Raw genomic sequence first — 16,029 nt, forward strand, 5'->3', positions numbered from 1 at the left:
CCAGAGAAATGTTCATTCCAGAAATATATTGCATAAAATGTGGACTATTAAAACTTGCTAGAAATTTGAAAGAACACAGTAGGAGAAAAACAACAGCAATAACAAAGCTTCATAAAGCTCAGTGGTTTTTTAATTCCTCTCTTTTTCTGCGTGTTCATATCTCTCCAACATCTAATTTAGTTTATTGGAGGTTAATCCCAAGTTAGTTTCTTTGAGGGAGTAGTAATGAAGAATTCTTGAACAGGCTAAGCATGGTTGGGCCTGGTGAATATTTTGAAAGAGAGATTATCAGAAATCCAAGGAAGAATATAAGTTTGATTGAGAAGCACCTTCCCAGAGAAGAAAGCAACGATTACTACTTTTTGGTTTATTGCCAAGAAAACTATGGCTAGATAAATGAAATCACCAGGAACTGAACTCATTCCATAGATACTTTTCCTCTGTTTTTATACATGAGCCTATCTAGAACCTCTGAATGATGAAGAATTCATTGCTGGATTGCCATAACTTCATTTGTTTATTTATTGCTAGAATTTACATGTTGCTGCTCTTAGCAGCTTAGAGGATTGACATAATAAAATTAAAAACAAAAATCAATCAGTGCAATTAAAGTCAAATCTGAGGCACCGCCATCGAGACGGGAGAGCGCCATGGACGATGGTTCTGCTGTTTTAATCTAAAAGCCTCTTGAAGGATTTCACTGAACTCCATGGAGTGCCATAAATTTGGGATGTTTTAAGAGAGAGAGAGAGAGATGCAATATAACTTTTTTTCTTTTTTAAAAAAATGCACTTAATTATGTCTTATAAAGTGAAAGCCTTGTTCTCTTGGTCAGGCGTAGTATAACTCATAGTGCAAATGTCACTAGGTACCTTATTTCTTAGAGATGTGAGTGATAATTTTCAGAGTTCCCGAGAAGCTTACAGTGTTATTATAGTAAGATTAGAAACAAACTTCAATTAATACAATTACAATCAGTCGGATCTACCCTCATTTGAGGTAGCATGGTTTTCCGTGTCTGCATAGGATGTTGGGAATTAGTTTTTTTTTTAACTTAGTAGCGCTTCAGTTGCAATGTATGGCAGTGAAAGCTGGACCATAAGAAAGGCTGAGCGCCAAAGAACTGAGGCCTTTGAACTCTGGTGCTGGAGAAGGCTCCTGCGAGTCCCTTGGACTGCAAGGCGATCAAACCGGTCAGTCCTAGAGGAGATCAACCCTGACTGCTCTTTAGAAGGCCAGATCCTGAAGCTAAAACTCAAATACTTTGGCCACCTGATGAGAAGGAAGGACTCACTGGAGAAGAGCCTAATGCTGGGAAAGGTTGAGGGCAAGAGAAGAATGGGACGACAGAGAATGAGGTGGCTGGATGGAGTCACTGAAGCAGGAGACGTGAGCCTAAATGGACTCCAGAAGATGGTAGAGGACAGGAAGGCCTGGAGGAACATTGTCCATAGGGTCGCAATGGGTCGGACACAACTTCTCAGCTAACAACAAGCGCTTTAGAGATCCTTTCTGTCTGACGTCAGTCCTTTTGGACCTGCTTGCTCAAAATTCTGGGAGCTTTTATCTTAAAACTCATTTGGGGTGTCCCATTGAGAAAGTCTGCCTTGCTACAATCCTTTAAGACAGCAGCCCCCAACCTTTTGAGCATCAGGGACCAGTTCTGTGGAGAAAGGTATTTCGGCATGGGGGTGTGTGTGCATGGTTTTGTGTGTTGCCTCCATCTCGCAGATGGGGCTAAGCTCATTTGGGTGGCCCAGGCAGACCACGGGTTTATGCTGATATTATCATTTTATTGCAGATACATGTGTGTCTATTGGCCAGGGTTCATCTGAGATGAATGGTTACTGTGCATAATCTTGACATCTACTTCGTTGTAGTTCTGCTATTTTAGGTAGCTTTGCTGCGGTTGGTGAATTCACCTGCTGCCTTCCGAATTTTGTCAGAGGCATCATATTTATTGATCGATTTCAAATCTCTTTATCTCATCTGTCTATTAAAAACACTTTGAAAATCTAACCGAAATAAATCAGGGGAGGATTTAAAACGAAAACTAAAAAATCCATCTAGCACCCAGATTTTGGAAAGTTCAGCCTATGTCTTTAAAATAGAAAAGCACACGTTGCTTATCGAACGGGAGAGAGTTTTTAATGTTTTCCTCCTGTGTTTGTAAAGAGGTCTACTTTGTGGGTAGAAGAGAAAGGGGAAGAAAATGTCTGGGTGGCATCCTCTGGCATGTGGCAGATCTAACCAGCTCAGAAGTGGCTCACATATGCGTGCCTTCCGCAATTGCAGACAACATATTTTCCCCCCCCTCCCCCCAAGACATAGACCTCCTGAGGTCACTTCCTGAATCAAGATTTAAAAACTGTCTTCCTAGTTCAATAGTCTAGTTTCTCTGCCATTGTTCATTCGTACTTCCCAAGGCTGGATCTAAAGTTGAGCAAGAAGCAGAAGCTGCCTCAAGCCGCTGTTGATTGCATCAACCCATTGCTTCTTGTGACCCTGTATTATCTTGAATTCTAACCCCTGTGAGCTGATTGATTGCATTTTTCATTGGTCAGTGACTGAAATAAAGTTCCCTCTGCCTGTCCTAGTACGAGCAGCGTGCTGCTTTCCAGAAGTAAAACAGTAACTGGTGGTCCATCACACTGAAAGACTTATCTACTAGGAATTTTTAAGACCGCCAGTGAAGGGAAGAAAGCTTTTCGATCCATTTTGTTTTTTGAATGGGGAGTCAGAATGCTTCCGTGTCTTGCCCAGTGCCTCGTGATGTTCCTTTTCCCCTTTGAAAACATCCTTATTTAACATCAAGGATGCAGTACAATTGCTTTTTTGTTTACATTTCAGCTGGTACTTCCTCCTCTTTTTCCTACCATCCATCTATAGTGTTTCTTCCCCTTCCCCTTGGCCCCCACCATTGCTGTTTGCTTGAATACCTTGGTTAGGAACAAAGGGATTCCTTATTTGGTTTTATTTTGCCCAGGAAATTCTCCCTGTATCAACCAGGGGTTTTCCAACTCCAAAACCTATCCAGCTGCTTGGAATGGTTCATCATAGCCATTCCAGGTTGATCCGTCATCTTGACCAGTGCTTTGTGGTGAATAAAGCTTTTTTTTTTTTTGGTTTTGTAATCAGTGTGTGTGACAATTTTATGAAACTTTGATTTATCCGACTAGGAAAACTTACACCCCCTTGAATCAGTTTACTTCTGAAGTAAACATTTTAAGGGACAGGCCCTGGGGTTTGACAGGCACTAACTTGTCAGATGGAAATGAAGTTCCAATGAGAAATGTCCTGAACGTATTTCAAAGTCTGATAAATTTAGATCTGTTAAACTGAGAGTTTATTGCACTCCTAGACATCTACCCATGCAAACCTTAAAATCTGTGATTTGACGCTTGGGCACTTCACAAACGTGCCTATGTCGTTTTCTTGGCTACCATACAGAAATAGTTTACCCATGCTTGCTTTTGTGTACTTTGCCTGACTTTCCGAGACAAAACCTCTTGTGCTTCTAAGAGATTTTCATCCATCTTCTAATCAGTCATGATGCTGATGAGCCCAACTACATTTGGCCAGGTGCTGCCACCTGGTGAGACATGTTTAGATCGATTTAAACAGGAAACTGCTGGGTTTTTTTTACTACTGAGGGGGGAAAAAGGTTTTCAACTGTTATTTATTTGTTTGAAAGATTGGGTAGCTAACAGCAGGAGTGGAGAATGGCTAAGTTTCCAGCTGTCGTTGGGTTACACCAGCCAACAAGGGAAGGAATAAGGAGGTGTAGCTCAACCTGGGTCCCTGCCCTTTAGCAAGCATTCTCAGGATTACGTTGTAAAAATACAAAAAAATACCTACGTAAAAATATTCATTATCCGCTAAACCACTGTAAATCCTACTCAAATTCACTGGGTTTGAATGTTTTCCAGTATCTCTCATAAACTTTTCAAGGGTATCTTTGCAAACAAATGATTTAGGAACTGCTTTGTTTTCCCTAAAGGGACTGGAAGCTGAATTCTGAGCATAGAACTATATTCTGTGCTCCCGTAGAATTAGAATCTGGAGTACAGGTAGTCCTTGACTTATAACAGGAAGGGGCCTTGGAGGTCATCTAGTCCAACCCCCTGCTCAGGCAAGAACCCTATACCATTTCAGACAAATGGTTCTTCAGTCCCTTCTTTCTTTGATTCTGACTCATATTTATGACCGTTGCAGTGTCCCAAGGTCATGTGATCACTTTTTGCAACCTTCTGACCAGCAAAGTCCATGGGGGAAGCCAGATTCACTTCACAACTGTGTTATTAACTTTAACAACTGCAGTGATTCCCTTAATCACTGTGGCAAGAAAAGTCATAAAATAGGGCAAAACTCACTTAACAAAGGTCTCACTTAACAACAGAAATGTTGGGCTTAATTGCAATTAGTTGTAAGTGGAGGAATACCTGCACAACTGTGTGTTATATACGTCTTCATATACCCTTCCCCTTTTTGGCATTTATTCCAGTGCAACCTTCTCTTGCATAGATCTGTTCTTAAATTGGTTGGCATGCAAACCTGAGCAGCGTGTTGCTTTGTGTTCCTCCTTGCTAAGCCTCATCAACCTTAGATGCTTCGAAAAGCACTATATAACATTCTAGTCTATTTCCATACATAACTGTACTTAAAATAATTTGTCCAACATCTGCCATTTGGCTTGTCTGCTCAAATCATCTATCAGGAATGTGGCTGCAGACTCGTACATATTAGAAGCATTTAAATAAAATGCTCGGCTTGCATTTGGACAAGAAAACAATTTTCAGAGGACTCTGATTATCATCTCTCAACTTGGAAAGGGCGCATTTATCCCTGAAATAAGAGCAGTTTTGAGAGCTTTAGTGTTATGGAGGCAGCAATGGATCACTGATCCACGATAGTCTTCTAAACAGTCTATGGGAATTAGGTGGGGGGTAAAGTGTTTTGGTGGCTCTGTTCCTTTCTCTAGTAGTTGGATCCCATCAGTGTTGGCAAAGCGAAGATATCAAGTCAGAGATTCTTGACATGTGGGGTGCCTCGGCACTTTCTTGCCCTGTTTATTGTTGTCCTTCGGTGAGGGCATCTCTAGGCTTGAGGTCAGGCATCATGCATCTCAACGTTTGGGCTGACTAAGTGATGTCAAACTCTTGTCCCGTTGTCTGGGGCTACACAGGTTTGAACGGAGAGAAATGGGCTCAGGTCAACCCTGACAAGATGGAGAGATTGTGGGTGTTTGAACCATCTAGGTCTTTCAGGACTTCCAGCTCCTATTCCTGTAGCACATGACAAATGTGATTAGGAAGGGCTTCATGCCACAATTTCACAGGAAGTCCTTCAGATGTGCTTTGATTCCCTTGTATTGGGAATGTTGCATACACTATACAAGGGACGCCTTTGAAGATCCCTCAGATGCTGCAACTGGTACAGAAATCAGTTGCCTGGGCAGTTATAGCACACCATGCTGGATCCATGTAACCCCTCTACAAGCTACAGTAGTTGCCAGTAGATTTCCAGGTGCGGTTCAAGGCACTGATTATCATCTATAAATCCTTCATAGTGCAGAGCCTGCCTGTTGAGGGAACCACTTGTCTTCTGTAATTCAAAGATGCTGTAATAACAATGATAATGACAATGTTTTCTCATTGTCTATATTTTATTGCTTTATTTTGTAACCACCCAGCATTCTGATGGAGTCAGGCAACATATATTCATGATTGTCCAAGGGTCATTGGATAATGAGGACCCAGATTGTTGGGGGCAATTAAGCTGACTTTGTAATAATGCCGCTTGGGGTGTGTGTGAAAGCCCTAATAAGCAGGCATATACATAGAATGAAGGCTACTGCTAAGCTTGTAAGCCGCCCTGAGTCTTCGGAGAAGGGCGGGATATAAATGGAATTAAAATAAAATAAATAAAAATAAAATAAATGCACTTCTCCGCACTTGGGAAAAAGTTCAGAGAAGAGCAGCTAAGATGATTAAAGGCCTGGAGACTAAATCATATGAAGAACAGTTGCAGGAATTGGGTATGGCTAGTTTAGAGAAAGGGACACGGTGGCTCAGTGGGTTAGGACGCTGAGCTTGTCGATCAGAAGGTCGGCAGTTTGGCGGGTCGAATCCCGAGTGCCGCGTAGCAGAGTGAGTGCCTGTTACTTGTCCCAGCTTCTGCCAACCTAGCAGTTCGAAAGCACGTAAAAAATGCAAGTAGAAAAATAGGGACCACTACGGTGCGAAGGTAACAGCGTTCCGTGCGCCTTTGGCGTCTAGTCACGCCGGCCACATGACCACAGAGACATCCTCGGACAAGCGCTGGCTCTTCGGCTTTGAAACGGAGATGAGCACCGGCCCCTAGAGTCGGAAACGACTAGCACACATGTGCGGGGGAACCTTTACATTTACCTTTTACCTTTTAGTTTAGAGAAAAGAAGGATTGGGGTGACATGATAGCAGTATTCCAGTATTTGAGGGGCTGTCACAAAGAAGATGGGGTCAGCATATTTTCCAAAGCACCAGAGGGAAGGACATGAGAAACAACGGATGGAAACTACTCAAGGAGAGAACCAACCTAGTATTAAGGAGAAACTTCCTAACAGTGAGAACAATTAATTGGTGGAATTGCCTGCCTCCAGAAGTTGTGAGTGTTCCAACACTGGAGGTTTTTAAGAAGAGACTGGACAACCACTTGTCTGAAATGGTATAGGGTCTCCTGCTTGAACAGGGGGTTGAACTAAAAGACCTCCCAGCTCTATTCTGAATTCAATGGCCAATCCTGGAAGCTAAATACCAAATAGCAAGTTGAGATGAGAAATGCTACCTGTTCCACACACTGAGCCAGCTAGATTCAATGAGACTCACTGTGTGTGGCTGGGACAGTCGTGCCAGAAGGCGGGGTTTTAAATTTGTTAACACCTGGGAATGATTTGGGACTGTAATGGAGTGTCAGAACAACCTTGGAAGAGTAGGAGGGAATGCTGCCTAGGGAATGGTCAGATAAGAGACGGCATAGCCCACAGCTGCATTATGGGAACAGAAAAAAAAACTTCTTCAGACAGGATCCTCCCTAACTTACCACGTGATAAATGAGCTGGCTGGAGATTTTTTTACTTTCAGACTTTCTGTTAACGCAGCCCCACCATAGAATAGAATTAGTTCATCTGGTCATGCTTCCTATTGAGTCCACTTGGGACAACCTAACTTCTGACAAGGTGGACGGATGTCACTTGAACTAAAGCAGACCAAGGAGGTAGGCAAAACAGCTTTCAAACTAACCCTTGGGGAGAGCAGCTGGTTGGGAAGAATCATGATATTTTAACAAGCGCTAAAGGAATAAGAACAGTCTTGGGGAAGCGGTTGGTTGTTTTAAGTCAAAAAATGAGAAGGAGGAGGGTATGAAAAAAGATCCATACCAACGTTTGAAAAAGAACATGGTCTGCAATTGGCATATAGCCAATGCCAGAAGTCCTTGTTACTTATTAATGGGGTGATAAGAGTGCTTGTGAAGAAGAACAGAATTAAAAGTGGTGAAAAGGAGAGAAGCTGTGAGATCCTGTCATTTATAGCAGGGGAGGAAGAATGGACTGGGAGAAATGTTGCTTTTATATCTAGAAGACCATAAGATTCCTCCATAAAATAATTATGGGTGGCCACATTCATTCCTAGATGTAAAATACATCTAGGGAAGTGGTGAGCTGAGAAAAATACTGAGGGTGATTTTGTTGAATTTTAAAAGAGAGGAATCCTTCGAAGTTCTTATCGTGGACCAATAAACCGATGAAAAAGAGATGTACAGAAATGATCAAGAGGTATGTAGCTCTCTGCAATCCATGGAAATGATTTAAAACCAAGATAATTGATGCTCAGCTGGAATTCCAAAATGTAAGAAAAGCTTAATTGAATTCAGGAAGGAACCAGCATAGCTTTCTGGTAGTCTCTAAAAAAAAATAAGGCAGGTGTCTTAAATTTTAATTGAAAAATTAAAACTACCCTAATGAGAAGAACAAAATAGAGGAAAGACTCTAGTAAAAAAGTGAAAGTCAATAAAAAGAAGAAGGAAGGAAGGAAGGAAGGAAGGAAGGAAGGAAGGAAGGAAGGAAGGAAGGAAGGAAGGAAGCACATGGTCCTGATTTCATATACTTGACACTCAAAAGACAAATTTTATGGAAAAGATAAAGAAAAAATGAGGGATATGAAAGAGTAGTCTTTACTGATGGAAAATGAACGTTGACCTAAATGACTTTGATTTGACCAGCAGTGGGATAAAAATGTAAAAAAAATACATATTGGGTATAAACACTGGGATCTTTGCCAAACCTTTTGGCTGTGGATTTCAATTGTCCCTGGAACATAGGAAGCTCAATATATTGCAAAAGACTAAATCCAGAGCCTAACCATTATAAACCTAGGACACTAAGTTCTCCCCTCCTCCTCCTCCTCCTCCTCCTCCTCCCTCCTCCTCCGTTGGTCCTTCTAGTTCAGTAGTATTTCAATAACAGCTGCTTCCCATGGATTTCTCCTAACTCTTAGGTTTGATGTGGATTGAGGTGGAAGAACATCTGAACATCTTCAGAATTGAAGGGTGCTGTCTAGTTTAATGAAAAGAAATGATAGTAGTGTTTCAATATCTAAGGCAGGGGTCTTCAAACCTGGCCCTTTTATATCTTGTGGACTTCAACTCCCAGAATTCCTCAGCCAGGCACGCTGGCTGAGGAATTTTGGGAGTTGAAGTTCACAAGTCATAAAAGGGCCAAGTTTGAAGACCCCTGATCTAAGGGGCTTCCCCAAAGAAGAGGGGGTCAACCTGTTCTTCAAAGCAGCACAAGCAGATCAAGAAGCAATGGATGGAAACTAATCAAAGAGACAAGCAGCCTAGAAGTAAGGAAAATTTTTCTAACAGTTAGAACAATTAACCAGTGGAACTCCTTGCCTCCAGAAGCTGTGAATGCTCCAACACTGGAAGTTTTTAAGAAGAGACTGGGCAGCCACTTGTCTGAAATGGTACTATAGGGTTTCCTGCCTGAGCAGGGGGTTGGACTAGATGACCTCCAAGGTCTCTTCCAACTCTGTTATTCTGTTAACTGTTAACTTGCCCAATCTAATATTCCACTATCCCCCCAGAGCTACATGAAACCACAAGTCCCACCATCTCCAACCATCGTTAAGTTAGAAAATCAACAATTTTAGGCATCATCTTGAATCTATTTTTTAGATCAATCTTTTAGATGAAAATCTTTTGCATCCAGGATGGCTGTGTTTCTAGCCATAAAACTGCACCTCTTGCTATTACTCTTACCCCTGCTACCATCAGAGGAAGTGGGGTTGGGGGCTGGGAGGGGAGAGAAGAAAAAAAAAAAAGAACGATGCTGCCAGAGCAGAGAATTTATTTTATTAAAAGTACCCGGGCAAATTGTCTGCAGAGTTTATCTGGGAAGAAGAAACACGAGAACCGTATCACTAACAATTGTTAGGACACTCTTCTGCAACGGCCATACAAGGAGACGTTTTATCAGATTTTTGCAAATGTTTAAAGGGCAGTTAATAATCAGGCTTGCCTGAGCTTGGAGCCATCAAGGTAAAGAGAACACCAAGTATGGTTATGCTTTTTGGATCTTAAAGCGTCTGTGCGTTTGACAAATCTTGAGGGCTTCTCTGAACTCTACAGACCGCCAGCAAGGCCATATGTTTTGAGAGAGAGCTATGCACAGTGTAACACATTTGTTAAAAATGTACTTAACTCTGTCTTGTTGAGCGTAGGCCTTGTTCTCTTGGCCAAACTCAGAGTAACTCGGAGCGCACGTGTCTACAGATACTTCTCGTTTTGAGATTTGAGGATAATGTATACAAAGCTACATCATTAACATTCTGTAACAGCCATCTTTTTCTCTTTCTTCCCCCCCCCCCCAAAAAAAAAACCCAAACAAAACAAAAACAAAACTGTTTTGGTGTTGCCTGGATGGAATTCTACCTTTGATTAACAAGATTTACATTTGAAACATTTACAAATGGTCAAGATTCATTTGCTTTTCCTTTTATAAAAAAAAAAGAGTTTTGTAAACATTCCGCCACCAAAAAGTCAAACACATTTGTTAGCAATAGGAATCCGGGACAATTCTCTCTAGATGTTTAAGACTACAAGTAATCTTTCATTTTACAGCCATTTGCTTACTGACTGTTTGAAAAGTGACTTATTAGGGACTCCTCACATTTATGAGCAGGGGTCTTCAAACTTGGCCCTTTTATGACTTGTGGACTTCAACTCCCACGTGCCTGGCTGAGGAATTCTGGGAGTTGAAGTCCACAAGTCATAAAACGGCCAAGTTTGAAGACCCCTGCTCCAAGCATTTGTATATAGACCAGGGGTCTTCAAACTTGGCCCTTTTATGACTTGTGGACTTCAACTCCCAGAATTCCTCAACCAGTGCCTGGCTGAGTAATTCTGGGAGTCGAAGTCCACAAGTCATAAAAGGGTCAAGTTTGAAGACCCCTGCTTATGGGTGTCGCAGCATCTTCATCATGGTCACGTGATCAACATCCAACCACTTAATTATCAGCATGTGTTTATGATAGTTGCAGTATCCTGGGGTCATGTGATCACCATTTGCGACTTTTCCAGATGGCTTTTGAAAAGCCAAGTGAATGGGGAAAGCCAGATTTGCTTAAAGACTTCATGATTCACTAAACAACTGGTGTTTTGCTTAACAACGGTGTCAAAAAAAAGTAACGTCTTGTACGACTCACAATTGCCTGGCTTAGCAATAAAAATTCTGGTCTTAATTAGTCAAGGAATCCCTCTATTGCTTCCTTAATTCTTGCCCCAATGGCTGAAACGATAAGCCAAAGAGAAGACTAGGGTATTTTATTCAGCTGTCAATTGTTTTTATTATTAATAATAATCTTTTGTATTTGTTGGATTAATTTTTTTTTATTTTTATTTTTCTCCTTAGCGTTTTGGGTCATGAAACTTAATCCACAGCAAGCTCCACTATATGTGAGTAAACACATTTTTCAATTTACATTTTCCATTTGGGGAGTTATGGTGCATCAGTCACTGAATCACATACTCTCAGTTGGATGATTTTAATAATTAAAACCTATCCTGAACATTAGATCTTGTGATGAATTGTGATGAATTGTGATAAAGGGAATTGGGGTTATTTAAAATTTGGAAATTATAAATATCAAACGTTAAATTTAAATATTAATGGGAAATTTAAAAATGGGAAAAACTAATCAGGGCATTAATTGTCTAAAAAGATTGAATGTTAAAACAACTAGATATGTATAAACTAAAAATTATTGATCAATGTAAGAATTATTTTTTATTTAATTGATATAATAAGAATCATATTAATTTAAATATGAGACAGTAAATACCAAGGGGGAAAGAGAGGAAACATTTAATGTAATAGTTTGAGATCTGTACTAAAGATATTTCTATGTTATTGAATTATTGACCAACCCAGCCGCCATGTTGCTTTTCAAATATTTAAGTGTAAAAGAACCTGTGGTGTAATGGATGGAAGGGCATTGGCAAAATTTGTGCTTCAGCTCAAGTGCTTGTGAGCAGGACGTAGGTGAGCAAATTAGTGAACTGCTGTCTTTGCAAACAGGAACTTGTTCTCCTCTTTCTTCAGAGCGTTCCTTAGATACCCTGATGCAGATAGACCTTTAACTTCATTGCCTTTTCAGCCACTATCTTAATCATCTTCTGGGCACCAGAAAATAAGGGTTTGTTGGCCCTTCAAGGCAGGCTGGGTCAAGAAATAGGCACCACAATGTTTCCAGAAATAGTACTTGATTATTGTGGGATGTAAGAACACAATCACGAAAACCTGTTCACAACCTTCCCTGGCCCTTTTGAAGGACAACCCAGTCAAAAGAAGGGTTCTTTCTGAGTCCTTTGTCATACCTGATACTTTCTGGTTTCTGATCAGTTGTTTTGCCTCCCCTACTTCCTTCTCAAGCACAGAGCTAAAGTTCCTGTACAATTTTTCCCCTCGCTTTCCAAAAGACCCAAATCTCTGTGAGGTTTTGACAACCTCACCTCTTAAGAGATCACATTTAGAACCTGTTGATTTAACTACAGATTCCTGGTGATTTACTACAATAAAAACATCATCTCTGCCCATCCTACATCTTCTCACAAAATGGGCATGTTCCAGGTACCTTCCTTGAAGCAATGATATTTGATGGGACCTGGAGCCCTGCCCTTTTTGTTACATTGCCTATGCTCTGGAACAAGTCTCTTTCGCGTGCATATCTCCATCCCACAAATATGATTCAGATGACCCCAACCTTGTTGACCCACATTTTAAGAGACCGAGTATATGATTGGTGAACTCCAGCTATATGCTGTTGAAATGTTGTCTTATGAGTTTCTTTTTTTTTATTGACAATGTATGGGGTTTATTTGCAATATGGGGTGGCATTCTTGATGTACTTTGCCCAAGAATGATAATCGTCTTGAGTCATGGTTCAGTATATCTTTTAAATCAATAGATAAATCAAACAACAGGAAAACTTAAGATCTCCACAGAAAAGGTCAAACTTAAGCGTTGAGTATCTGGATGTGTTTGATTGGAATACATTTGATTGGAATGTTGAAGAAATGAACCTCCACTCCTTCTCTTTTGACATGGCCTTCCTTTATTAATCTCATTCGATAAAAAAAGAATGCTTTATAAGCTGGGCTTCTTTTGATCCATTATTTATCTTGGGGCAAGACGTAACCAAATGGAGAGGTGGGAGGCAAATATTTCCTGGATGACAAAGGAAGACTCTATTTTTACAACTAGGACTGCATCAGCAAATGTCTGAAGGTGATTCTATAAGAAGTAAACTGCAGATCTAGCTGCTCGTCTGTCATCCTTTTTTGTATGAAATTATTTGGAAAGCCGAAGAGGCAGTGCAGGAAATTCAAGGATAATGCCAAGAGGGATTTGTGTGAATGGATGAGGAGAGAACAAAAAAGGGCCTTATAGGTTTGAATCACTAATTCCTTATCTTGGAGAATAAGATCGAGGGAGCTAGGTATGTCTAGACCAGGGGTAGGCAACCTCGGCTCTTTTATGACTCATGGACTCATGGAGCTTGGCTGGCTCAGGAATTCTGGGAGTTGAAGTCCATGAGTCATAAAAGAGCTGAGGTTGCCTACCCCTGGTCTAGACTATCAAAGAGAAGGATTAGGGGGGACATAATAGCTGTTCTCCAGTGCTTAAGGGCCTGTCTTAGAGAAGAGAGGGTTGACTTGTTCCCAAAAGCACCAGAGGGCAGGACAAGAAACAATGGCTCAAAGCTTGTTAAAGAGAGATCTGACCTAAAAATAAGGAGAAATTTCCTGACATTGAGAACAATTAACCAATGGAATACTTTGCTTGCTAGAGTTGTGGGTGCTTCATTGCTGGAGAAGCCTGCTGCTTTGAGAAGGGAATTGTACTAGGAAGACCTCTGAGGCCCCTTCCAGTCATATGATTCTATGTTCAATGTCAGGGGTCTTCAAACCTGGCCCTTTTATGACTGTGGACTTCCAACTCCCAGAATTCCTCAGCCAGCTCAAGGCTAGAAAACGTCTGGATTGAACCGTGGAGCTTGTTACACGCTTCTTTCAGGGGAATTCCGGACCTAGTTCAGTTTTCATCTCTGCTGAACTTTTCTCATTCTCAACCTTGGATGAGAGCAATGGAGTGCCACCCAGTGGCCTCTGTTAAACCCACCCTTCAGCTTTTAATTCCGATCCCCAAAACCTCTTCTCCTGTCCCTGTTTTCCCCAGCTTTGTTGGCTGAGGAATTCTGGGAGTTGAAGTACACTCATCTTCAAGTTGCCAAAGTTGAGAAAGACTGGTTTAGAAGACTTTGAAAGTCCCAAGTCTTCCCCATGAGAGGACAATGGATGCTCTCCCCCCTCCCCAAAACTATTCTTTTGGGTGTTTTAGAATAAGTTCCCCACTCAAAAAAAATAAATAACTTTTAGCTGGTTTGCTTTATCAAAAGTTCAACAATATAAGTCACGTTCCGTGTGACTTCATTGCACTTTTGAATCAAAAACAACAGGCCATTTTAATATATCACAAACCCTTCCTACGAAGTTGGACGCACGCTCTGAATAAATGTTGCCTCTGGCCATTGCCTGCTTGTCAAAGAACATGATGAAAGGTGTCAGAGAGGTTTTTATGTACACCTTCTTGGAAAATTGTCCTTGAGCATCTGTGATACAGTTTCATAACCAGCTGTGAGGTGAAGGGTTGCCAACTGTCCCCGGTAACTTCGCAGTTTGATATTAATCATCCAACGCTATCAGGCAGAATGAATGTGTTATGAGCAAGTGTTGAGTATTTGTTTTCTGTTTGACATTCTGCATTTAGTAATAATAATGAAAAAGCTTGCCTTTCAGTCTAAAGCAAAACAGCCCAAGCCGTTGTGTTGACGTGTAGATTTCCTTAAATTAGTTGGAGATTGGAAATAGACTGACATTTCTCTTTAAGTGGTACAACATGTGTCAAACGACAACATTTTCCACTTGCATGATCCTTGCATGATCCGTGCCTCACAAACCTGCTTGCTGGCAATTGGCTTTCTCTGAAGAGCTATGAGATTGAAAGAAAACTTTGCTCTTTCTTCTGATCCAGAAGGAACTTCCAATTATAACTCCTATTTTGTCAGGCTCAGCAAATCAGGGCCATACATTAAGTTGCAGTTCAGAAGAACCTAACAGCGGCAGTGATGCACTGTGGCAAGAAAAATCGTAGAAGGGGGGCAAAAATCTCTTAACAGTTGTCTCACTTAACAACAGAAATGTTGGGCTTAATTGTAATCAGGAAGGACACGTGGTTCAGTAAAAGGTCTTCTGGATTCCCATACAAAAGACCCCATGTTTCCCAACCTCAGCAACTCTATGATAAGTGGACCAATTCCCAGAATCCCCCAGACAGACTTACTATAGTTTGGTGTGGTGTTCCCATAGCAAAATATTGACCTGGCCAAACATTTTGAGTCAGTTGTATAAGCAAATTCCTTCTCTTTGGTTGACTTGGTGTCAGGGGCAAAGGATCAGGACTATACATTAAGCTGCAGTTCAGAAGATTCATTACTCAAAACGCTACACAAGAATCTGCTAACTAAAGTTCAATACTAAATTGCTGACAGATAAAGGTTAATGGAATTCAAGAGGAGTTGGACTTAGACCAGAGGTCCCCAACCTTTCCCGGTTGGAGGCCTGGAGGGAAAGAGAGGAGCAGGCAAATTTACATGTGCACACATGTGCATGTGCAAATGGGCCGCTCGGGCTGTGGTGGCACTAACACATGTGTGCATGCGCAAACAGAACTGTGCACACCTGTGGTGATGCTGGCACCAGCAGGCATACACAAACAGGGCCATTAGCCTCCTTGCAGTGGCGCTAGCGTGTGTGGGTGGAAGTGCGCGCACTCACCAGTCATTCCCATGGCCAAGAGGCCATGGACCGGTACGGGGCTGCATCCCGCAGGTTGGGGACCCCTGACTTAGACCATTTGTGGAAACGTAATAACTCAAGGCTGATGTCTTGTTTAACTCAGCCCTTCCTGCTTTTCTCCTACTTCAGTATCCTTTCCAAATTGGCTATTCTAGTTGCTGGTACTTGGAGTCTATCAGAAGAGTTTGGTTGGATTAATCCAAAATCCATCTTAGTCCAGTATTCTGTCCTGCCAACCAGGCGGCTCTGAAGTGCTCACCTGCAGATGGAGACACAACCCTCTCTGCTGTTATTCCCTTGCAACCTGAATTGGGAGACACGCTTCCCTGAATCTAGAAGTAATATTAGATAAACCTGGATAGAATTGTCTTCCATGATTATGTCCAGACTCCTTTAATGTCATCAAGTTATTAGCCAACTCCATGACTTCTAGTGAATTCGGCAGATTGATTATGGCTAATTAAGTCCCAGACTAAGATTATTAGAACTAGGTCCTAAATTGCTCTGCAGCCCAGTTTATATGCAAATGTTTTGTTCACCAATGTTCTTGAACACAGATGGAGCAAATAACCT

General features: G+C 41.4%; 1 protein-coding gene across 1 annotated transcript in view; it reads left to right on the forward strand.

Annotated features, from left to right (window-relative positions):
- AKAP13 (A-kinase anchoring protein 13) overlaps positions 1–16,029 on the forward strand; it is a 243,512-nt gene that overhangs the window by 75,138 nt on the left and 152,345 nt on the right. Inside the window, exon 2 of the mRNA XM_083371301.1 lies at positions 10,952–10,995. Within this exon, the coding sequence (XP_083227427.1) occupies positions 10,963–10,995 (33 nt within the window). The 5' untranslated portion in view covers positions 10,952–10,962. The remainder of the gene's footprint in view (positions 1–10,951; positions 10,996–16,029) is intronic.

The sequence above is a fragment of the Vipera ursinii genome (assembly GCF_947247035.1).
Source record: "Vipera ursinii genome assembly, chromosome: 11".
NCBI lineage: Eukaryota > Metazoa > Chordata > Lepidosauria > Squamata > Viperidae > Vipera > Vipera ursinii.